The sequence below is a fragment of the Montipora capricornis genome, chromosome 6 (assembly GCF_036669925.1).
Source record: "Montipora capricornis isolate CH-2021 chromosome 6, ASM3666992v2, whole genome shotgun sequence".
Taxonomy (NCBI): Eukaryota; Metazoa; Cnidaria; class Anthozoa; order Scleractinia; family Acroporidae; genus Montipora; species Montipora capricornis.
Window position 1 is genome coordinate 58,053,807 of NC_090888.1, and position 23,749 is coordinate 58,077,555.

General features: G+C 40.1%; 3 protein-coding genes across 8 annotated transcripts; 1 reads left to right on the forward strand and 2 right to left on the reverse strand.

Moving 5' to 3' along the window:
* Positions 1–353: 353 nt before the first annotated feature.
* Positions 354–4,854, reverse strand: LOC138050695 (palmitoyl-protein thioesterase ABHD10, mitochondrial-like). The gene is made up of 3 exons (XM_068896997.1): positions 4,381–4,854; positions 1,171–1,714; positions 354–776 (listed from the first exon to the last, which is right to left on the reverse strand). The coding sequence occupies exons 1-2, from the start codon at positions 4,733–4,735 to the stop codon at positions 1,230–1,232; spliced, it is 840 nt and encodes a 279-aa protein (XP_068753098.1). The 5' UTR covers positions 4,736–4,854; the 3' UTR covers positions 354–776; positions 1,171–1,229.
* A 2,017-nt stretch (positions 4,855–6,871) lies between these two features.
* Positions 6,872–16,317, reverse strand: LOC138052662 (calcineurin subunit B-like). 5 transcript variants are annotated; one of them, XR_011133129.1, is made up of 6 exons: positions 16,228–16,317; positions 14,007–14,067; positions 13,141–13,380; positions 11,451–11,635; positions 8,222–9,185; positions 6,872–7,239 (listed from the first exon to the last, which is right to left on the reverse strand). XR_011133129.1 is itself a non-coding variant. In XM_068899204.1 (5 exons), exons 1-5 carry the CDS (start codon positions 16,228–16,230, stop codon positions 9,129–9,131), a joined length of 546 nt encoding a protein of 181 aa, XP_068755305.1. In that variant the 5' UTR covers positions 16,231–16,317; the 3' UTR covers positions 6,872–9,128. The 5 variants fall into 5 exon arrangements, 1 of the variants encoding a protein (XP_068755305.1); XR_011133127.1 differs by having other exon boundaries at positions 8,090–9,185; XR_011133128.1 differs by having other exon boundaries at positions 8,065–9,185.
* A 131-nt stretch (positions 16,318–16,448) lies between these two features.
* On the forward strand, positions 16,449–22,287 carry LOC138052663 (protein ripply2.1-like). 2 transcript variants are annotated; one of them, XM_068899207.1, is made up of 5 exons: positions 16,449–17,248; positions 17,364–17,434; positions 17,830–17,893; positions 20,412–20,476; positions 21,811–22,287. In XM_068899207.1, exons 2-5 carry the CDS (start codon positions 17,430–17,432, stop codon positions 22,037–22,039), a joined length of 363 nt encoding a protein of 120 aa, XP_068755308.1. In that variant the 5' UTR covers positions 16,449–17,248; positions 17,364–17,429; the 3' UTR covers positions 22,040–22,287. The 2 variants fall into 2 exon arrangements, with proteins under 2 accessions (XP_068755308.1, XP_068755307.1); XM_068899206.1 differs by having other exon boundaries at positions 16,449–17,223.
* Positions 22,288–23,749: the final 1,462 nt, after the last annotated feature.

Sequence of the window (23,749 nt, forward strand, 5' to 3'; positions counted from 1 at the left end):
TTCCAAGGGATTTACAATGACCAATATTGCTCATAGTTTTCAAATTTTTGCTACCCCACGCATGCTGCACTTCGCCTGTTTCAGACCCCCAGATAGTCGCGAAAGTGAATCAAGAAAATTGCGCATGAAAAACCTGGGGGGGGGGGGGGGGGGGGGGGCTGTGCTCGAGCACAATTTTCGCACACATGTAGATAATGTACGTTCTTATGAGTCCATAAAACAAAAAGGACTTGACACTAATTTCCTGACATGGATAGCTTTGAAGTCTTCTATCATAAATATGAATTCAAAAAGTCCTGGTAATCTTCTTACAGTGGGTAATTTTGACCCTATGAATTTCGAGTATAATGCTAAAGTTTTTAATGCACATGTATGCAAGTGCAAGCTAATTTATTCAATGTCGTTATCAACTAAAGCGAAAATTCTGAATAGTTTCAAAAACCTGCTAGCTGGTGTTAAACTCTCAAATCCACAAAAAAATGTTCTCTTCCATATCAAATTGCATTTGTGAAACATATGTTTGGTCACTCCAATATAGAATGTTGAATTTTATTTTGTTTACGGACAAATGTTTTCTCTGTGGAACCTGTGCGGAAGATCTGTACCACCTCTTCTTTAACTGCTCTACTGTGTGGGCATTCTGGAATAAATTCACAGTCTGGTGGTCTGATCTTTGTGGTGAAAATTTATCCATGGTAGGGTAGAGTTACATATTATGGTTTGGATAAAAAAGACCACATTCATTTCATAATTCAAATTCTTGTAAGAGTTTTGCTCTTACTTAAGGATGGTGCCTACTAATTTAAGATATTTTTGCCCCGGTGTGTGATTATGCAGGAATGTAGATCTTAACAAGTGGTATTGAAATCCAAAAAGAAAATGTGGGGTAACCACGCATTTTGCAGAGATAATTCATGAATAATATTTGTAAAAAGCTTTAAAGTTCAAAGCAATGTATGGTGTTCTTTCTCAAATGGAAGCTTAAGTATCTCTCAAAATGCACGGTTACCCCCAATTTTCTTTTGGATACCAAGAGTACTTACTAAGATCTACTTTCTCCGGATAGTTTTGAACCGCGCAAAAATATCCCTGTATTAGTTAGCATCACCTATAGGAAACCCGAGTATCTCGAGATGCGCAGAACGTATGCGTGTTAACATTAGTAGGCACCGTCCTTAATCATATCAAATCAATCACTCATCACAGTTATGATGTTTTGATCTTTCTCTTCACAAGTTCAAATGTTTAATCAAACATCCCAGTGTTCCAGTTAACAACTGGACATTAAGTTCATCAGATAATCTATGAGTGCCGTCTTTTATGAGTGTCACACGAACATCACTGCTTGCAAGTCGCTTGACCAGATCAAGTGAAACCTGGTATGGTACATCTTTGTCTTGCATTCCATGGATAAGACGCACTGGACAGTGAACAGGGTACACTTCACCCTCTGGCAAAATGTACTTGCGAGCTTCTTGTATAACATTTAAATCCAAAACATAAGGTTCATTTGGGCTGTACTGTGATGGTATGACCCATTTTCCAGTAGATTCCACATCTTTTTTGGAGCTATCAGGAAGCCTATCATAATGCCTACATAAGAAGTCGACAGCACTGGCAACTCCAAGAAGACCTTTGATTTGACCAGGTCTTGCCATGGCAACAAGCAACATAACCCATCCTCCAAGACTTGAGCCAACAAGAATCTGAGGACCTGAAAAGTATGTTTTCCGCTTTTCAGAGTACAAGCATTTGACACAGCAGGGTGCCCACATTGGGGGGAACTAACAATGCACAGGATAAAATGTCAAAGGATGTGCAATCAAGCCAGCTGTCAAGTGTGATATTTGCAGCTGGTGATTCTACGCAAGGATTAGTCTTTTTAGCCATTTGCAGATGTGCCACTACACCCGGGGGTGGGGAGGGGGGAGGTGTGGTACGGCCCCTCATACCCTGACCCTGTTTAAGACAAATATCGCTGATTCTCCTACCCTGTTTAAGACAGAATTCCGATTTTTGATACCCTGTTTAAGACATTTAACCCGAAACCATACCCTGTGTAAGACAATAATAGATATCGAAAGTCTTTCTTATTTAATCCATTGGCAATCACAAAACTATTTACAGCTCGATCAACAGAGTAACGAGGAGCTCTTTACGCTAAGTATATGTAGTTTACATTAAGCACTGAACGCCTTTTCTCGGGTTTAGTAAAGGGCTATCATAACACTAGTAATATAGTCCGAGAAAAGATATCCAGTTTAAGACAAAAATTGATAAATCGATAGCCCCCCGGGCACTACACTCCTTGTGATCCACATCACAAGTGACACATTGCGCAACAAACGAAGAAACTTGATAATTACCATATTTTACCACCATGAATACAATAACCACCGTTTATTTTTTTCTCAATGCAAGACCGGGCCGGAATCTGCGAATCCTGCAATGTGATTGGCTCTGGGAGAAGGTGGAGTTTTTCTATCTTGCACACCAACCCAGGTGGAATGTGTAATGACCTTAAATTTCTGTTTTTGACACCGAATCTATTTACATACAGAAGTAAATGTTTCAAAACAAAGTGTTATTCCTCTTTGAAATGTTCAGTTTGTAAGTCGCTTTCTGCATTTTCTATCAAGTGCGGTGCAAGTCAACCAAAAAAAGGTACGGTAATTTCAGAGAGGAAGAGAGAGAGAGAGAGTAAAAAGATTAATAAGTTATTTACCAGCTAAGGGTCGGTCCGTATAGACCTGTGACCTTGGTCTTGAAAAAGCTGCCCTCTGCCTGCAGCCTCGGGCAGCATTTTCAAGTCCTCGGTCACCGTTTTTCGCTATACGGACCTCCCAGCTGGCAAATAACATATGATTTACTAAACCAACAATCAGTTGACCAAAAGTCCCAGTAGACACAAAATTTAATAAAAATTTATTTGTTGTCAAAACCCCCCCCCCCCCCCCCCCCTTCGTAACTCTTCGCCCCCAAAATCCCATGGAGTAATTTCTAGATAAGTCCTTCCTCACTGGCTCTCTTCTTGGTACCATGATCGACAAATTAAGCTTTTGTTGTATGGGCACCAACATGGCAGCAAATGGCTTAAATTAGGGGTCGTGTTGTAAATCATTCCATGGGCTTCAGGATTGGCCATGGAGGGAACAATAGAATGAACAAAGGTAGGTACTACCCTACCCTTAATTAGGGAGGGTGATTCATATGCCATGAAACAAAGACAAAAAGTCCCACCACTTTCAGAGCCTTTTTCAGGTATTAAGGCAGTGAATTTCCAATCATGAAAACTATACATTTTGCTTTTTGTTATCTTCAAAATACATGTTAAAGTGGTACTATGATCAAAAAATCATTTCCTTTTTTCTTCAGATTTTGAAAGCGTGTTTGCTTAACACCTAACTGGAAAAATTTTGAGCGTTGAGTTTTATCCAAAGGCTGTTTATTTTGAGTGTAAGTGTTGGATTTCACGGTCCGCCATTACTCACGTTCAAAACTGGCCGATTGGACCCCACAGGGTTGGATCTAGAGTAAATGACGTCATCTACTCACTAGCTTAAAATTTCAGCGTGTAAACGCAATTTATTACATATGCAAAACACGGGTTTAAAAGTCTGAAAGCCCGAAACTCCCGTGCTGCATATTAATTCGGCCGCGTACACACGCATTGCATTCTTAAACTAATGAGTCTTTGACGTCATTTTCTCCTCGACCCAGCTCTCTCAAGATTTTAAAGTTAGTAATGGCGGACCAATAAATAAGAAAATTCCAGTTAAAATAAACAGGTGTCTTTTTAAAACCAGAACTTAAAACTTTTCTCAGTTAGTGTTTAGTTAACATAGTTTTGAAATCCAAAGAAAAAAAAGAATTGTTTTTTTGGTCGTAGTACCACTTTAAAATACCAGCCCATCAAAATTCAACAGATGGCAACTTCGTAAGTAGCTTTTTGGGACTGAGACGTTTGCATGAATCTTGAGAAGGCAGAGGCTATTCGTACGGGACTTGTACACCGACCTACATTTCCTTTTCATACCGGAGTCTTTTTAGTATGATTATTACAGGTTCTAATCCGAACCTTGAACGAACACAGTTTTTGCAAGCTAACCGTTTTGAACAGGGTGCTTAGACTTAAATGAGAGAAACACTTTTGAGAAACCAAAAAACGAGTCACAGGGGGCAAGAAGCACGTGCAAAACACTGGTCACAGGTCACTGTTTTAGCAATACAGACAGAATCCTAAACATTCACTAAGGCCTAAACAAATGTTTTTAGGCCTAATGTTAGTTACGGTTGTTTCTGTATTGATAAAACAATGACCTGTGACTTAAGACCTGTGTTCTGCACCTACCCGGTAAGATTGTACTTGTTCTTACGCACCCTTGGCTACATTGTCTAGAATTGTCAACACATCCTCCTTCCTCATTCCGATTGTACATTCTTCGCTTTTCCCACCAGACATGCCATGTCCCCTGTAGTCAAATCTGACGTAAGAATGTCCTATTTCTCTACAGTACCGTTCCAAAGCCGTGGCTTTTGTTCCCTCCATGTTTGACATTAATCCAGGCAAAAATACTACTCCAGGATGTTTCCCTAAGCTTTGTCGAAAGGCTATGGGCTCGCCAGAAATCGAAGATATATACTGAACTTCTGACTCGGCAGTGGAACTCATTCTCTTCAAATGTATAGCTGCTGTCCGAGCGAAAGCCAAGTTCCAAACGTTGGCCTTAGTCATTTCGTTTCGTCGCCATTATCGTTTCAATATCCATGTTATAACATTCTCACAAATTGTCTCAGAGGCAATGCAGAGAGGGGAGGGGAAGGTGTCACTACCCTGGGTTCGACTTCGAGGTTCCAGTGTCGGGCAAAGATGTCAGGGGTAGAAAATGAACTGGAATGAGACTCAACAGATAAAATCTTTGCCCGACACTGGCAGCCAAGCACAGCAACCTCGAACCTCGAACCGTAAATCCAAATCCAATCCAGAGGTGTTTGAATTTTTATCTATAGGAGGTTGAAGAAGACCTAAAAATTAATCTTTTTTTCAAGTATCCACATTCAGGATAAGGGCAGTTTCATGACGTCTTTCGTTTCAAAAATACTGCAGCATTTTGAATTTCCGAATTGTCACCTTTGGTTGAAATAAAAAAGGTCTATCCATATGAATCTCAGCAGTTTGAGCGTTTCAAGTACATAAGGAGATGAGCGAAAAGTAAGCGTTTTCATCTCAAAGTGAACCCCAGAAATGTTCTTGTTATTGTTGATTTCTGGCCGCCATATTCGGGCACAACGAAGGTTGCACCAACATGGCGGCTCCGCAACTCTGTAAAGTTGCGTGAAGTGATTCGACAAATAACTCAGAAACGATGCACCGCACAGACCTGAGAATTGGAGAGATTTCTAAATTTGTCTCCTACAACTTTTCAAGTTTTTGGCTTTTTTCGTTGAATGGTCTCAATTTTATTATCTTGTTGCGCGACGGTGAAAACGATCTATTGCAAGAAAAACTACAACGGGACTTCAATAAGAAATAATTTATTAAGGATGTGTCAGTCAATCCACTGCTTTAAGTGACATAACCTATACAATGCATTAACATTATCATGCTAAAAGCTAACTTACACGAGCATTAAATTAAATGAATTGTGTCACGCCAGTTACGAAAAACCACTAAAAACCATCCTTTAGAAGTGGCAATAAATAACGTGGAAACGTATTCCTCATCTAATACATCGGCACCACACCCCGAACGACGTAGAATCAATCCAAAACTAAAGCACTCAAGCCCTCTGCATCACGCCGTAGGCATTACACACTTAATGACTGGTCTCGAGGGAAACAGTTCATTTTGTTTCCGGAGAATCTCAATGTTTTCCCGACGCGCAGCCGAGGGAAACATTAAGACTCGAGGGGAACGAAATTAACTATTTCCCGAGGGACCAGTCATTAAGTGATTTGTTGTATAGCACAAAAAGAATAACGTGCAACGGCAACAGCAACGGCGGTCGTCTGTCAAAAAAAAAAAATTAGGGAGTTTAAGAAACCACGACGGCTACGGCGACGAAAACGTCACTTCAAAATATAAGTTTGAGCTATTCTAAGTACTTCATGATTATTCCATCTTGTTTATATTCTTCAATATGAGCGAAGTGTCCTATAACTGGATTGGTAAGGACGGATTTGAAGTAAAGAGTGAGACTCAAAGATTCACTGTAGTTTGTCGTCAAAACTTTAAAATTGGTCATTTTACGTAGTAGTTTTAACAAGTACGGGAGGGAATTGTTCAAAAATGCGTGCCGCACGTGCAGCACGATCATTTTGGTTCTTTTAACCAATAATATTACTGCTTTTTGGCGTTGTCGTTGCCGGCCAGGGCCCGGTTGTTCGAAAGCGGATTAACTTAATCCAGGATTAGCGTAAATTTTTGTTTCATGTTTTCAACTTTTTGGTGAAAGTTTCTTTTGCTTATTTCTGTTGTTCAGGATTGACTTCTTCTAATGTAAAGTTTTGCCGAATATCAGCGTTGAAAAGCATTTGGGAATAGAGAAATAAACTCTTTGGTTAATTTTTAATCCGGGATTAGCGTTAATCGGCTCTTGAACAACCGGGCGCGGGCGTACCCGTCATCGTTTCTTAAACTCCCTAAATTAATCGCGGGTAACAGTGCACTGGTACCCTCTGACGTCATGGATTTTGCACTGTTGCCCGCTCACAGACTTTTGGCGGGAAACAGTTTTATTGTTAGATATCATGTAACCTCCAAGTAACCAATGAGAGCGCGCGCTGCTGGGGAAAAAACTCAGCTATATAACAAATACAATTTCTGACTAACTCGCTCCCATGTCACTCGAACGTCAGAATTAAAAAAATTATCGCGGAACAGTAACTTTATTGCACCCCACTCTTTGCATCACTTACATGTTAAACCTTTAAGTGCTAAGTACTTGTTCCCTTTTTTTTTGTACTTTTTTTGCTCATAAACGGTTTGGTGATAAACGGTCTGCAGAACTTGGCTTCGCCTTGTAAGAGTCCGAGTAAGAAGTACCCATTGAAGTATATGCGGTTTTGGGTCAATGTGGGGTCAGGTATGAACATCACGTGACAAATGTCCAGTTCGTATTCGGGAAGAAGGCGAGTTGGCGTTAGGTGCATCACATTACAAACGGTTTTTTGGGCCATCTTCGTCCACAGAAGCCTCCAGGCTGGCATCATTAAACCGGTGTGCGGGTAAACGCAACCCTTTGAAAGAAAACAGAGGTAAGAGATGGTTTCATGCAGACTGGGACGCCTAAATGCTCTGTTGTAAACATGGCGGTTCACGAGTGAAGTTGTCTCTCTGGCCTTTCTGTGGACGAATTCCAGGACCTACCGATACAACTTGGGCAAGTTCTGGAAGCTATAAACTTCAATCGATGCGGTATTTTGCTGGTAGGACTGGGTGGCCCGACACTTATGAGAAAAACGATGACATGAGAATCGGGAGTGTTACCTTGTCATGGAATGGCAGAATTACCCAGAATTCTTTTTGGGCATGAGCGAGGAAACTTGAGAAGCACGAGACTGGCCCTCAGCCAATGGCTGAAGCGCGGCCAGAGTAAAAAAATTGTAGTCAGATACTCAGGAGTAGGCCTGGTGTGTGCTTTAACGTAGATTTTGGGTTTCTGAACAAGGTTTTATCATAGAAAATTACATTCTGTCTCTCAATAAACCTAGAACAACCACTTATGGTCTTAGTTCTTTTTTCTTACGTATCGGTTAAGTTGCGGAATGCGCTACCTGATTTTATCCGTACCTATGAGTTTACTGGTTTTAAAAGAGAATCCAGGGCCGCATTTTGTACAGCGGCTTTTCTTTTTAATGAATATATTATGTATTTAGTATGTATTATGTATTTAGTATGTATCTGTATATGCTATGTATTTTAGCTGCAAATGTAATGTCTCGAAGACATTAGCTCCTGTAGTTATTCTGAAATTCGAGATGAAATAAAGTTTAAGCATGTATGTATGTTACCTTCAGCGGGGCGCGTGCGTGCATTTTGTAATCTGCGACTGCAGTGTTTACCATATGTCAGATAAAATGACTTTACCCTTGAATATATAAGCCATCGAAATCTTACGCCGTATTGTAATGACAAGGGTGGTCTGAGAAGCTGTGAGAAGGCGTGGGATTTGTCTCATAATGGTTTAGGGGCCGACATATCCCTCCCTCAATGCCGTACCGGGAGGCAAGGTCGGTAGCAGAAAGCAGCGAAGGGCCAACTGCGTCCAAAAGCGATCGCACGGGCCGAAATCCCGGGATGACTCGTTTGGTACGACGCTCCAGCGCCGGTGTCTGGAGGTACTGCGTTTTTCTCTCTTGTTCAAACATTCCGTTAGCGCATGCGTAAATGCTCTGTGGCTCTCCGATACCTAACCTACCAAAAAAATTAACATGCTGGTCTTTACCAGCAATTGACATTTCGGTTCACTATTCTACGGGGACGGGGACGGGGACGGGGACGGGGACGGGGACGGGGCATTTGACTTTGACCAAAAGACGTCTGGTATCAATTCAATGATCTACTCAATGAGTTACCAGTAATCAGTCATCCAATCATTGTATTGTCTGAAAAGACTAGATATTCTAATCATTCACAGATGTGAGTCTGCTCATTAACTTTTCTAAATATCTTAAGAGTCTGAAGTTGGTCTGCCCAATTTTGAGCCCATGAAATTGCCCTTAGCTAACCTAACCAGTGATATCATGTAAGGTCAACCTGTGTGGAAACACAATCAGTAACCAGAGTTTCTTTAACCTGCGATCAGGCCCAATTGAGCATCGCTCTCATGCCCTCTTATGTCGGCGCTCGCTACAATTGGGCCTCTATTTTTCAGCGTCCCTTCACATAACAAAAATGGAGCCTGATCGCTGGTTAGAGTTCCTTCCAAACCACTATAAGATGAGCAGCAAAGCCTTTTCATCTCATTTCTGGACTCTGCTTTATAAAAAAGAGCTAAAGGCTTTCCTCCTTGTTATGTTCATTCATGTCATATTTACACTCAGTCTAGCTTCAAGATAGCCCATGCTTCCACCGAGAAATATGGGGTTGGATAGCATGGCATCCACTACAAAACCAAGCTTAATGATTACGGAAGCTGTAATTCCACAGTGAAAAGCTCTTCTATTTCTTCATCTGAGACAATCTATTAAAAAAAAAAAAAAACATTGGCACAACAATCAATTTTAAGGTTACAACTTGAACTAGTAAAAAAATAATTTAAGGATTAAAGGGAGCTATATCTGTCAACTGTCCTGAAAGTGCACCTGTAAGTGTGAGCTCACTGCCCTCACCAAATGGATCAAAGTTAAGATAGTCAAAACAAAGAGAGCTACCAAGGATGGAAAAGGAGATGAGTAGACTTACAACCCACACCCTGACCATTACTGAGCTATGCATAACACTTGTGAAGTCTGGTTTTTAAAAATTAAAGTTGAAGGGCTTTCTTGAAACAACATTATGAGAAGGGGCTGCCTAAATCCAGAAAAAATGATTATTATTAGTTATTAATTATTTAAATAATAATAGTTTATTATAAGTTATTATAATTATTTCCTCTTTTGCATTGTTCACATTGAAATCACGTAAGTGGGAACATGATGATCCCATAACTACCAGATCCACTTGCTGTGTTATACTGTAGTGATGCCAGAGGGGGCAGGAGACTCAGTGAAGTGCCCTGGTGAAAAAATTCAGCTTCCAACGATTCGTCGTGTGTTTGATTCCAGGAATCATAATAATTGTGGCTTTTAAGTTCTCTGGTTTTTCATTTTGCTTTGAATGACATGAACATTAGCTACCTGGGCGTTACCAAACACAGGAACGGAACAGAATATACTGGAATATGCCGGAAGGTGAGGCGGAATAACAATGAAATGAAACGAAATTAACAAGAATGGTACCGGAATATACTGGAACAAGCCAGAATGAGACCGGAATGAGGTGGAATGACACCCAAATAAACCTGAGTACAGCGGAATTAACCTGAAAATGCCAAAATTTGGTGTTTTAGTTAGCGTGGACGGATGTTTGGGAGTTTCTGTCATCTTTTGTTGTGTCACGTAATTCCCTAAGGGAACTGCATGTGTTTTTGCCTTTTGTAACATTTGGAGCACTTTGGGCATGAGAAAAATTTGACAGTTATATCTGTCACTACCCTGGTCCCGGAAGGTTTTTCTTGAGCCACAAGAAAGCTGCGAAGCAGCGAATACGAGTCGCAAAGTAGCGAGAAGACAAATAAACTCTGGTTACCTTGGACTTGAATTTCACCTTCATGCAGACACAGCAGTCAAACGCATCAAATTGATGATTACAAAAGAAAGCAATGGCAACTTAGCAATCATGCATTGCCTGGGTATTACCAATCAAAGGGACCAATCATATTGATTTGCGTGTTTGTAAAAGTATCAACCAATCCGAGGCTGAGGGTCAGATCCTGACCCTAGCAACTGCATGAAAGTGAGATTCTGAAGTCCAAAGTACCCGGAGATTTTTCTCTTCTCGCTGCTTTGCGATTGGTGTTCGCAGCTTCGTGGCTTTCTCAGGCTCAAGAAAAACCTCTGGGACCAGGGTAATCCGTCACTAAATGAATAATTATTTGTTGTGGAAGTAATATGTTTTTTCATAAACCAATTAATACAGTAGCAGGGAAACAGAATGTTATTCTGATTTGTTTTTCTACGAATCTCGAAGGTGGCTTTCACTGTGCGAGTCTAAGACCCGTGAACATTTTCATTTCATTCTGACAGGCCAATTGTGTAATGACCAATCACAATCAAGTTCAGCGAGCCATAAACTAATTACCGTCGCTACTTGCCTGCTTCCCACAACCCATACGTGATGGAGAAGTACAGAAATAGATTCACGAAAAGCGGAAAACTCTTTCTCTCCCTGATTGTTGGCAATAATGCCATCGAACCTGAACGCAGTGTTTCCTTAATTGTTTGAACAAGGAAGAACAATCAGAAGTACAAAAAAAAAAGATTGATCGCTGATAATACATACTGGTATACATGAAGAATATTTTTTCTTTTCTTTCCCCAGAACAAAAAGTGAGTGGACCGCTTTGCAAATTGTGAGAACATATCGTGACTCGTTCCTCCCCCTAATAATGTAAACTGTTTTTTTTTGTCAGTCTCTCTATTCTGCATACTCATTTATTCACAGTCTAGAATGATGAAAATTTACGTTTTGTTCCCTTGTCATTCCAGTCCAGGCTAATCAGCTTTATTCTGGTGTTCTTTTGGCATATTCTGCCTTAATTATTCTGGTGTCATTTCCCCCTGCTCATTCCATCTCATTCCAGTGTCATTCGGCTTTATTCCAGGGTCATTCCGCCTTGTTCCAGCATATTCCAGTTCCAGTATATCCCGTTCCATTCCTGTGTTTAGTAACGCCTTAGTTACCTTACCTTGGTGAACTCTTCAAATGTCAATCTTGAGGCTTGTTGCAAGTCACTCCTGCTTAAAATACTTGTTATCACTGCAAGAACTTGATCATCTGTCAAAGTAGACCCAGTAACCATTCGGAACAAGCTGAACAATTCATGGTATGACATGTAACCATCACTATCACGGTCCAGTACTTGAAAGGCAACTGTCAAGAAATGTATCAAGGAAGTTAATCATAATGGAACCTTTCCCTTCTCAGAGTGAGACTTATTTTTAATTAATTCAGTCAGTAAAGCCGGACAATTATTTTTACTCGTCAATTGGGGCTGTATGCTTTAGGTGTGAATGGCTTTTTTAAAACATTGACTCACAGTTCAATCAGTTGTGCAGAGTGAAATGAAAGAAAATATTATACTAAGGATGGGGCCTACTATTGTTAATGCACATACGTTCTGTGCATCTCAAGATACTTAATTGGGTTTCCTATCGGTGATGCTTACTAAATAAATACAGGGATATTTTTGCGTGGTTTAAAACTAAGCAGGGAAAGTAGATCTTAGCAAGTACTTTTGGTATCCAAAAAGAAAATTGGGGGTAACCATGCATTCTTTAGGGGACACTGAAAAACGCAGACTGCAGATCGTCTGTAAAAGGAAAATTTGGTTAGCCTGAATTAGGCTTAAATAGCATTCGGTTAGCCTAATTACAGGCCTAAATAACATTCAGGTTAGCCTGTTTACAGTGATAAGCTCTCAATAATAGTGAAGGTAACGCCATATTTTACCCCTGCAGTCTGCGTGTTGGCGTGACCGGTTCTCTATAATTTATATTAAGCTAAGCCTTCAATTTGAGAAAGAATGCCATACATTGCTCTGTATTTTAGAGTTTTTTACAAAAAAAAAAAAAAAAAGAAAAGAAAAATGTGTGCATGGTTACCCCCAATTTTCGTTTTGGATTTCAATAATACTTGCCAAGATCTGCATTTCCTGCAATCAAAAATCGAGGCAAAAATATCTTTGAATTAGTAGGCACCGTCCTTAATATAGAGCCCGGTAACTTGTTTCAAAGATAATTCATCACTAAAAAAAAGACCCGCAGATATTTGAGAACTGGAAGAAGTAAAACACTTCTTGCTGTTCACAGTCTCCAGCCACAGCAAAAAGAGATATTACCTCAGTCAGAGAAACAACCTATTTAATATATAAGCAGACAGATCTGGTCAATAACCTGGCTTAACCTTGCAATTTCCATATAATTATGAATCCCAATCTCTTTTAACAAAAAAAAGCAACCATGCAGGCAATAATATTAAGGGGAGCAGGGCTGGCGCAGTGTGAGAACACTCGCTTCCCACCAATGTGGCCCGGGTTCTGAGTTCTCAGATTCTGTGCATCATATGTGGGTCGAGTTTGTTGGTTCTCTAGACAAGTACTCTAGCTTCTCTGAGACGTTTTTCTGCAGGTGCTCCGGTTTTCCCCTCTCCTCAAAAACCAAGTGAACATTTGACTTCATTTGCATTAATTTTTAATTTCGGTTTACAGTGTCCCCAATTAGTGATCTAGTGCTAGAAGACTTTAAAAGACACTTAAACAAAAATAAAGATCATCATTATTGTTAAATTTTCACTTATATTTCTCCTTCTTTAAACGTAACATGACAATCCCTGGGTTCAAACCATTTTTAATACATGCAGCCACAAAAATCACTTACATTGTTTTTTGTCAGCAAGTGAGTTACGAGGACTCAGTCTTGACAACATAGTAATAAAAGCTGTGGACGTTAACTTGCTTGTTGTTGTTTCAATGTAGTAGGAAGCTACTTTAGGCATAACTGGATTTGTAGATATTTCTGGTATGCTAAGGAACTGCTTTAATGTCATGCCCCCATTTCTGCCTTCAGGATCGTAACGTGCAAATCTCTTCAGGAGCTTGGGTATCTCTCTTGCAGTAACTATTAAAAAACATGAAAGAAAATTATAAAAGAAACAATTTATAAGCATCGATGAACATTAAGAGCATAAGGGACTTAATTTGTCACGACTCATGGGAATTTGCCATCAAAACAAACATACTGAGTTAATGCACAGCTGCAGTCATTATATATAGTAGCATGGTGCTATGGAATAACCTGCCTATCGAATTGTGGCAAGCAAGTACTCTCTAAGTGCATTTCATTCAGGCCGCAGAGGGTTCTTTTAGCTATAATTAGTATTCTCATACACACTGCACTCCTGGAAAGCATGGAGGTTCAATAATTTCTTCATTACCTTTTAAATTATAATTATTGTTACTTGTAGATAGCTATATTAATAATTCTAATGTATCTACAAGATAATTATATTTACTTACATTTAACTTTTAAATTATAAGTTAGATTGAGTGTAGATTGGAAGATAGTCTATACATTTTACGATGTTTTATAAATTCTGAGACGTTTCCCATGTAAAAATAAGGATTGATTGGTTGAGGAACTCACTCAGAGTAATTTTGTGGTCAAATTTCTAAAACTAATTTGGAGCACTAGAGGTTGGTCGTGCCAGTAAAAGATTTATTAAATTCATGTCTAATTCCACATACAGTGAGTGTTAGCTTCCAACTGATTCACTTCATCCTCCGTTGAAAGAGAAGCTGCAGCCCCCTAAACACACAAACACAAGAAAATGAACACTTGAATAAAAAAAAATGAAATTAGAAAATTCAAAGAATAATGAGATTCAATTTTTAAAAAAGCGAACATTCAGTATTTCAAGAACTGTCGTTATCAACACAAAATGATCGAAGCTAAGGTAAAATATTATGATCTTTGTCTCTTAAAATTTATTTAATTCACAACAATGATTAAAATTAAGTTAAAAACAAATATCTTGAACAATTAGGGGGGCAGGGATGGCACAGTGATCAGAGCACTTGCCACCCACCAATGTGGCGCGGTCTGGCCCGGGTTCGATTCCCAGTCTCGGCACCACATGTGGTTGAGTTTGTTGGTTCTCTTCTCCGCACCAAGAGGTTTTTCACTGGTAGTCCGGTTTTCCCCTCTCCTCAAAAACCAACGTTTGACTTGATTTTGCATTATTGTTGTTAATATTTCAGTTTACAGTGTCCCCAATTAGGCTCCTAATAAAGTTCATTTCCTTTCCTATCCTTCTATTTAATAAGTCCAATGCGGTCCAAGAAAATAAGTCTTTGATCGACCTGGCTTTAGAAGGTGTATGGACAGATGGGCTATATAATCCATTCCATAACCTTAGGGAAAGTACGTTTTATATTGGGGGACGGGGGGGGGGGGGGGGGGGTGCGGCAGGGGCTTTTAGAATTTTGTTGCGAAAAAAAGTCGTAGCCCTCCCACTACCTGGAATGGATTTAATGCATGACCTTCAAAAATACCCAAACAAAAACATCTGACCCTCCCCTACCCTCCTCAACTATCCAAGCCAAGAATAACCGGAAGTGGAAATAACAAACTGGAAGTGTTACTCATATAACTGCGTTTCATCTGCGCACAAAGTAGTTAATTGCGTGGCGTGTGATTGTATAAAATTTTGACAGAGTGCAAACATTGAAGAAAAAGATTTGAATCCAATACTTAACAACAAATTCAAAGAAAAGTAATGGTACTACATGTTTGCCTTGTATACAGTCGATAGTCATTGACTGAAAAAAAAACTTTCAACTCAAAAACAAACCTAGATTATCCCTAGCTTACTTAAGGGATTAACTTAAAATGTTTTCAATGTATCAAGCTTAGTCATTTTTAAAATATTGAAATTACTGCAGAGTGTATTTCTATTATGTTTTCCAAGTGTTAACTAGAGATTGCAGGTGTTAAAAGTGCTTCAAGTGCAGACCATCTAAAGCAATGCACTCAAGGGGAGATTTTTTGTGATAAATTATAAAATTTTTTGAGCAGCTTGTTTATGGATATCTTGTTTCTCATTGTCATCAGGGATAAAATAGTCTGTATTATCTTCAGAGACTTCCCACAGCACTGTTACATGGAATGAATTAAATCTTTGGGCAACAAGAACTCTACGAGTTCATTTACTGTACAAAGAGTTTTTATCCACATAGTTCCCATTTGCAAGTCACTGTTAATCAGTGAACACATTTTCAAAGTCTGGACAGAAAGAAAGAGAACTATATTATATTGTATTTTTATGACATTATATTAATTTAGCACTTTCAAGTTGTTCAAAGGTTCAGGCAAAGGGCATAAAGAAGGTGACAAACATCACCAAGACAAGGCTTTTATTGACCAAAAGCTACCTTATGTCCTCCAGGCCTTGAAAATGCACTTAATTGTCTTGACTTAAATAAATGTGCTCGGTTTTTCATGAAGAATTACTACAATAATTGTTATTTCCATCACTTACAGAACCTTTCCACTGCTTTAATCCGAGAACGTTCTCGGGTTTATGCAAAAAAATTATAGATTGAGAGCTATATATACTGTTATTAAGCTAAGAGGACGAGAGCTTATTTGTTGAAAGTACTACATGCCAGAATTACTTATCTAGTTTTATCTCCATATCTTTTCAAACCATTACCAAGTAAAATGTTACGCTTGAATCACCTGTACATTATATTGTTTGAAAAACTCATAACATTGGTGATCTTTGAAAGCACTAAGAGGTTTCCTCTACTTTGTGGTATTAAGCTTACAAGTATTTAAAAATTTTCCGGAAATAAAAACGTGCACACATCCTAGCTCCAAAATGCAAGGCGAACAGGAAATCGATGTTTTAAACCGTCAAGTACTGACACCTACATCTAACCATTAAGCACAAAATATTACACTAACCATAAGGGAAGAGAATCTTTCATGTCTGCAAGCAAAGAGACAAATAACGAGACAACATGTTTCAATCGTGCCGCTGACAAATGGTGCAGAATCTATACTATTTAGGGGAGGGCAGATTCAAAAGTATTTTCTTTCGTTCCAGGACATGTTTTTCCCGGGTAAAATTTCAAATGAACTACATTAGGACATTAAGAAGGATGGAAATCTTTGCCTCAAAATCAAAATTAGGAATACTTCATTCGTTCAACAAAATAACCTGAGAATTGTTCGTGCCTGACCCCCTCCCTGTTGGTAAATTCTAGCCCGATCATCGGTCAGAACTCAAATACAGATGAACGAAGCTAGATGAAGGCTTTAGAAAAACAAGTTGTTATTGAGTTGAATGATGCTCAATTTGCATAAAAGCCATCCAAAACATTGTACAAAACAAAGAGAACGCTGGAAGATTGTTTTTCGTGACCAATGAGCAATCTGTTTAACCATGTGTTTTCGCAAGTCTTGTTTACGACGCATTTAGTTTACAAAACTCAGTCATTTTCCTCGTGCTTTGAGACGCTCCACATGTCACACGCTTGTTAATTGTTCTAATTTTATTGCCAGAAAAAAAGAAACAATCAATTTGTTTTGATCATTTCTGATGTTTACGAGCCTTCCACGTCATAACAAAAGGTGGCCTTTCAAAAACGCTGAGCGATTGGCCGCGTGAATGCCCCGGGTGAATGCAAAGTGTTAAAGTCAGCAATCTCGATCAGTACAACAGCCCGGACAACATTTGACGTCCGTTTTGCTGAAGACTGATTTCAAGCTTCCTCTCGTTAATCTATGGTGAAGACCTTTCGAAAGCGTCCAGTTTGGCCATTTTTCGTTTCGTGACTTGTTCTGTTCTGGGTCTCGTAAGAGCTTTTCACGAACACGAAGAGACACAAGAGGCTCAATTAGCTGTACCACTGGCTTGGTGTGCCATTGCGTGGAGAAGATAAACCATCCGATACCGAGGTTAATTTTCACAAGTATTTTACAAGTAAGCCCTTATGACAACTCAACATTTGCTATTATCTGATTTTCGTGACCAGAAGTCGTCTCATTAATTCTGAATATTATAGTCTGTAATAACATCTCCCCTTTCTTTCACCAAGACACAGGATCACAGAAGAAGAAAGGAGAAAAGAGGAACCAAAAGCTAGAAGGCCTCAAGGAAAATCATGTTGTAAGTTAAGTATCACAAATGATAAGCCTTGTGCGTGCACTGGCGACCAGATTTAGCGTCTACCAGACACCAAGTTCCAACCACGCAAATTAGGGACTTTAAGAAGTACTGTGTCAACAATGAATTTAAAAGTGTAAGGCAAAAGCACGGAACATTGGTACAGTAGAAGTGACCAGTTTATACACGCTTTTTCTTCATGTCCTCACCAAGGTAAATCATGTTTGCAAACGGTTGGAAACCCCATGATGCCATGTACAAACCACTTAGCTTAATTGTACAACAAATGTAACTTTATTTATGTTCTTGAACTAGCTATGTCCGTCGGTTTATTGACTAATGCGCACTGATGCATGTCTCTTTTTTTCCACTTATGGTTGTTTTCTAGTTAAATGCAGAAAAATTTGTCTTACTTTGATAGAAACGCCTGAATGCTGTAATGAAAATCTACATCAAAACACTGTCATTTCACTGAATTGAAAAAAATCGACAGTCTCAAGATAAAATGTGCTTAGAATTATTTCTAACTTTTTTCATTCGGCTCTCACTTCAAGTTTCAGTTATCCTCTCAAAGAGCAGGGTTACTCTTTTTTTGTTAACCGCTTGTAACCATACGCGGAGCTCTGGCATAGTTTAGTTCCTTTGTTCGTCGTGGTTTCACAGACGAAAAAGAGATTTCACAGACGAAAAAGAGAACAGAAAGAGCTTCAAACTTCTCGTGTTCAAAAGCCAGTCCTTGTTCACATTTCTCATTTTACTCATTTTGAGAAGCCGAAAATTCGAAACAACCATTCGATGACTGAAGGAAACTCTTTGTGTCAGTCGTGCGATAAAAAAAAAACTAAGTGGAAAATAAGGCTGATGTGAGGCTAAAATCTTGTAGAATTGGTACGACCGTGCCACTCCACATAAGAACTGAACTACGTTAAGGGACAGCATTTCTAGCTAACGACACCCTGATTTAAAACGCTGATCTCAAACCAGGCCAATGTTGTTTACGGGGATAGAATTTAGATTTCCCAACTGGGCACCAAATGTGTTGAACGATATAAAACACCTTGAAACTAAAAACGCTTTCCATTGACAGAACTGACCGGCCAGACCGGATCACGGTCTCGAAAGTGAAGGCCTTAAGACCCTTAGAGCCCGGAAACACGAAATCTGGGAAATGAATAAAGGGTAAACCAAAACCCTCAATTTGGCTAACCCTAGGCCTAACTAGACCTAAAGTTGCTTTTTAGGCCTAGGGTTGGCCAAATTAAGGGTTTTGGGTACCTTAGTCGTTTCCTAGTTTCAGTCGAGTTTTCGTGGTCTTTAGGGTCTTCGTTTTCGGGAAACCCGGCCAGACCGGACACTTGGAGGGACCATCTCCACAAAGCCTTCTAATTAACACGCTCTTCCAGGTCCCAATTGTTCAAAAGATGTATAGTTCTATCCATCGGATAAATCACTATCCAGTGGATAACTGGCACAGCGAAACCAATTCCACTAGCCAATTGATAGCGTTATCCACCTTTTGAACAACTGGGGCCAGAAGAATACGAGGGATTATCATGCAAATGTTCCTTCCAATTGTTGCATTTTCTATGCTGATGGACCTGGCCGGCGAGTTCTGACAAAAGGAAAGCACTCCAAGGTCCATCGAAAACTCGATCGAGAGGACATGGTAGCCTGCGTCCAGGCTCTCCGAGGGACTGGGGAGAGAACCTGCCGGCAGGCTACGAGCTGAGGCTTTATGAAACTGAATCGGAACGAACTTGAAGCAAGCAAGTGTAAACTCTGTTTGGAATGAGATATTTTGCAAGTTCTAGCGTTCGTAGGCCATACTAAACTGCGGTTCGATTTAAGCTTAGAAAAAAGAAAAAAAAATCCGAGCAGAGCGAAGCAGATTTCCTGATTTCGAGCAATTGGCGTTGGTAGGAATTGGACCAGTATGCTCAATGTAGAGAGCTTGAAGAGCGGTAGAAATATCAACGACAACGCACTGCAACTAGTGATAGCACGAAAACTGAACTTTTGGAACACCTGTTTGCCGTGTTCTCCTGAAAAACAACGTGATCAGCTGGTTGGAGGGTTTGCCCAGAGGTTGGTCTGTGGTGTGGGGAAATTGTGCTTCGGCTCACCGAGTCTTTGTACTCTTTAGCATAGATCTGCCACACTGTTATCTTGGTTTTTTTTCGGATGCTGTACTCAAGCTAAACCAAAACCCCGGGCCAAAACCAAGCAGTCGAACTTTAACGCGCTTTCATTGTCCCTCTTTATTTAGCGCGCTTCTGCCGTCTACTTATTGATTCAGGGGAGAACTTGAGAAGCCAGGCGGAAAAACCCGCAGGAAAGTCAGCGATACCCGCTTTCAGTGTGTTATGAAAACTTCCTGAATTTTGAATGGTGTTACTTGAACAATAATGAAAGCACCAACCAAGCTCAGAGCAACTCGAAAAGGATTACCTGAATTTGGTCCACGACTTAATCACAAAGTATAGCAATGCAATGCAAAAAAAAAGCTTAACCATGGGAGGGAGGAATAGACACTTGATTTACAGTGCGTTCACTAAAACCGGGGCCACCCAGTTAATTCAGACTAATTTACAGTAACCCACAGTCACGTACGCATCACCGGTCAACAAACTAGTTACGATTTCATTGTTTTGTACCGGACATTTGATTCGCTGGATCTGAAAAAGTTGAAATCTGTTGTTTCAGCTCTGCCCTCTGATTGGTTTTCATTACCTGGGTAGCCCCGCTTTCAGTTAACGCACTGTAAAGCCATACATAATGTAAGTTAATTTACCCTGAAGTGTCGTTGTCGTTATTAACTTTAATTTTCATTTGACAAGTTACGTTCAGTCTGTAGCTAACAGGCAAGAAACGAACTAAGGTCAAGCTCCTCGTGGCGTTTTTCAAAGCGAATATTTAGTACCAAAGTTTGCCGTTTGTAGAAAACGCGTTGCTAAATCTCTCCATTGCTGGCTTATTTCAGCCTCGAGGACAGCAAAGGACACTGGGGAATACCCAGCAAAATCCGCAGTTCAAGCATCCAGTAAGGTATAAATTCATAACAAACCATTTTTCTTGCATTACCTAAAGAGCGAGCGACGATAACAAGAAAACCACAAAACTGCAGTTCTTACACGTCCATTTTTACACATCCCTTTGCCGTCCATTTGAAAAGGTGAGACTCAGGGGCTTCCCAAACTCTGGAACTTTGAACGTTTTTATTCCATCGGTTTAGAGATCCTCTTGATCGGGAGTTGTGTGTACTTGTCCTTGGGTCAAGTTCTACAACAAGTTGCATGTTTACACATGCAAGAGATGTCCACATAGTCTGTCGTGAAGTACGCTCAAGCATTTCACTAGTCTCCTACGCAGCCGTTCTTTGTGTGGTTACGCAACGCTCCTCCCCACACAAACAACATTGTGTTGTTTGTGTGGGGAGTAGCGTTGCGTGACCAAACAAAGAACGGCTGCGTAGGAGACTAGCATTTCACGAATCATGAAAATTCCAATCGAGAGGTTTTCAGTCGTGAAGCCTAGGTTTTTGCACAAATATTTCTTAAGCATTGAACAGCGACAGAAGCTCTTTTTCACATCAACTTGAACGTTCCAGCTATTTCGACCCTTGTCAACGTTAGGGCCGATTTACACGGTACGACTTTGTCGCATGCGACAACAGCTTACGACAGGCCCACGACATGATTTACGATTGTTGTGTACGTCAGAAAAAATGTCGTAGCATTTTAAAACATGTTTTAAAACGCTGCGACAATCGTAAGTCATGGCGTAGGCCTGTCGTGAGCTTGTCGCATGCGACAAAATCGTATCGTGTAAATCGGCCCTTACGTTCCACTTTGATGTTTAGTCGTAAAACAAAAATAATCACTATTCCCTTAATTGGCATATAATGAGCCACTTTACCTTTGTATGGGAATTGTTCTGGCAGCGGGACTTGAACATTCGGATTCAACCTTCCTAGAATCCTTTTCCAAATCCTATTATAACGTTTGTACCATCTACGGAAAGACAGGCGGTTTGATTTCAAGTCACCTCCTGTCTTGGCTCAGGTTCATTCGGTAGCTGATCACACAAATCAATGTGTTTACGTTTGCGTCGAACACCAATTCTAGACCATTTAACACGGTACCGGCATTTCTCAGTCGGACATGTATATTATTGACATCCATTGTCGAATTCTTTTGTCGATGTACTTCACCTATTAGTCCCGAGGGATTGAAAACGTCTGTTTTTGCGCACGGAAACTCGTTCCCAAACATTTCAGTTCGAGGCTCGGGATATGAAATCTATTGTCTATGACCAATATGGCCGCCCGAATAAGGAACATTGAAGTTCACTGACGTCCCGACATACTTCTTCCTTTTCAGGCTTTTGTGGACAAAAGCCGCGTATGATTACATGTACTCTTTAGGGGAAACCCTTCTTCGGAACTTTCCAGTGCAGGCAACTATTCAAGTGGTGGACTACCCCAGTGATAGCAGCGATGAAGAAGAGGAAGACAGATATGATGAACAAGAAAGGGGAAGTAAGATGTCTTCCGAGCAAGAGGGCGTGACTGACTGCGCGCAGTGCGAGCAGAAAGAGTTAAAGAGTTGAAGTTCCAAGAAATATAAATAATAGCTACCGGTAACATTTTAACTCCCGTACATATAGTGGAGAATGAGGGTCAATGAAAAGGTTGCAAACTGTAATTATATCTTAAGTGCAATATTCGTGGACTCAGTGTAAGATATCAATGTCGCGGAAAGATTTTAAGCAGTTGCTTTGTAAACTCGACAGACTCTTGCATTATGTAATAAACCCGACTCCAAATCGGTGTGAAGTAAATTATTTCAATTTTTCAACAGTTCTGTCTTCGTGCCTTCCTGGGATCTTCTTACCAACCAACTGGAGCTCACAGTGGTACTTTTGAGATCATCCTGTTCCCCTATTCCGGTTTCGGATTAAAATCCGACGAGGCCTTAAAAGAAACGGAGGAGAAAGAAAACATCCCGGGCCAGGGTATCGATCGTGATGCCAGACAACAGGCCACTTCGGAAAATACCATAATACTCTTCGGGCCCCCCCACCCCCCCCCCCCCCAATTTTGCATAAGTATTGTTTTTGTTTTCTCTTGGGACCATTGTAAGTCGCAAGAGAAGGTGGAAACAACACTTATGCAAAATGTAGGGGGACAAACAAAAGAGTATGGTATTTTCCGAAGAGTATTATGGTATTTTCCGAAGTGGCTAATTTTAGCGTTTGTACGCCATCTTGTTCTGGCACAAATAAGCTCGATCTAGTGTGAGAGTGTTACGGGTCAATTCCTGTTGGACGGAATTGATAGCGTTTTCACTCACGTGACCAGCAGCCATATTGGATTTACTGAAACAAACGCGGTCCACAAAAGGAAGTATTTGCATAAAAATAGAGTTCAATTCTCGGAGGATTAGTTTGCTAAACCGCCAAACATCTTTTTGCAGATACGGCGACCATTTTGTTTTCTATTGTTTCAAAAGACATTATGGGATGCTCAGGGGGCAAATTAAATATGTATTTGCCCCCAGGGCATCCCGTAATAGCTATAGAAACAAAAGAAATCAAAATGGCCGCCGTACCTGCAAAAAGGTCTATAGCCGCCATTCCTTTGTTTTGGTACACCAACATGGCCGCAGTGACGTCATGTGAAAACGCTCTATAGGGAGTTTAAGAAACGACGACGGCTACGGCAATGACGTCACAACAACAATATCATTGGCTAAAAGACTAATTGTTCTTAATAAAATTATTTGCAACAAGATAACAGTCAAAATATGAACAGTGCGATACCTTCATTACTAAACAAATACTAGAAAAGGTACAAGACGATTCTCCCCAAAATATACAACTGCTTTCAAATGCCCCGTCGATGACAAAACAGGAATCGAATGCATCTCCCTAATCCTTGATTACTGTTATTTTCTAAAAGTAGATTTTCTTCATTTTGATTGAAGGTAATGCTTTCATGAAAATCTAAAGTTTTTATGACGATTACAAAGCCGAGTACAAGTGCTCTACTAATTGGAAAGACAGTAAGTTAACAAATCAAAGCAGAATCGGATCTGGAAATGTGGTTGAGTGGAAGGCCACTGTGCGCTCAAAAATAAGGGCTGAAATGACAACGATAAGGTAACAACGATAGTGACAGTACCAGCCCTAAAGTTCATGGTCACAAAGCTCGCTGAGTAGGGATATCTCCACGTAATTAACTTAGTGCCCGACCAAACTTCGCCCTTGACCCACTTGGTTGAAATGGTTTCTGCGAGGTGACCTGGAAACTAAATTTGA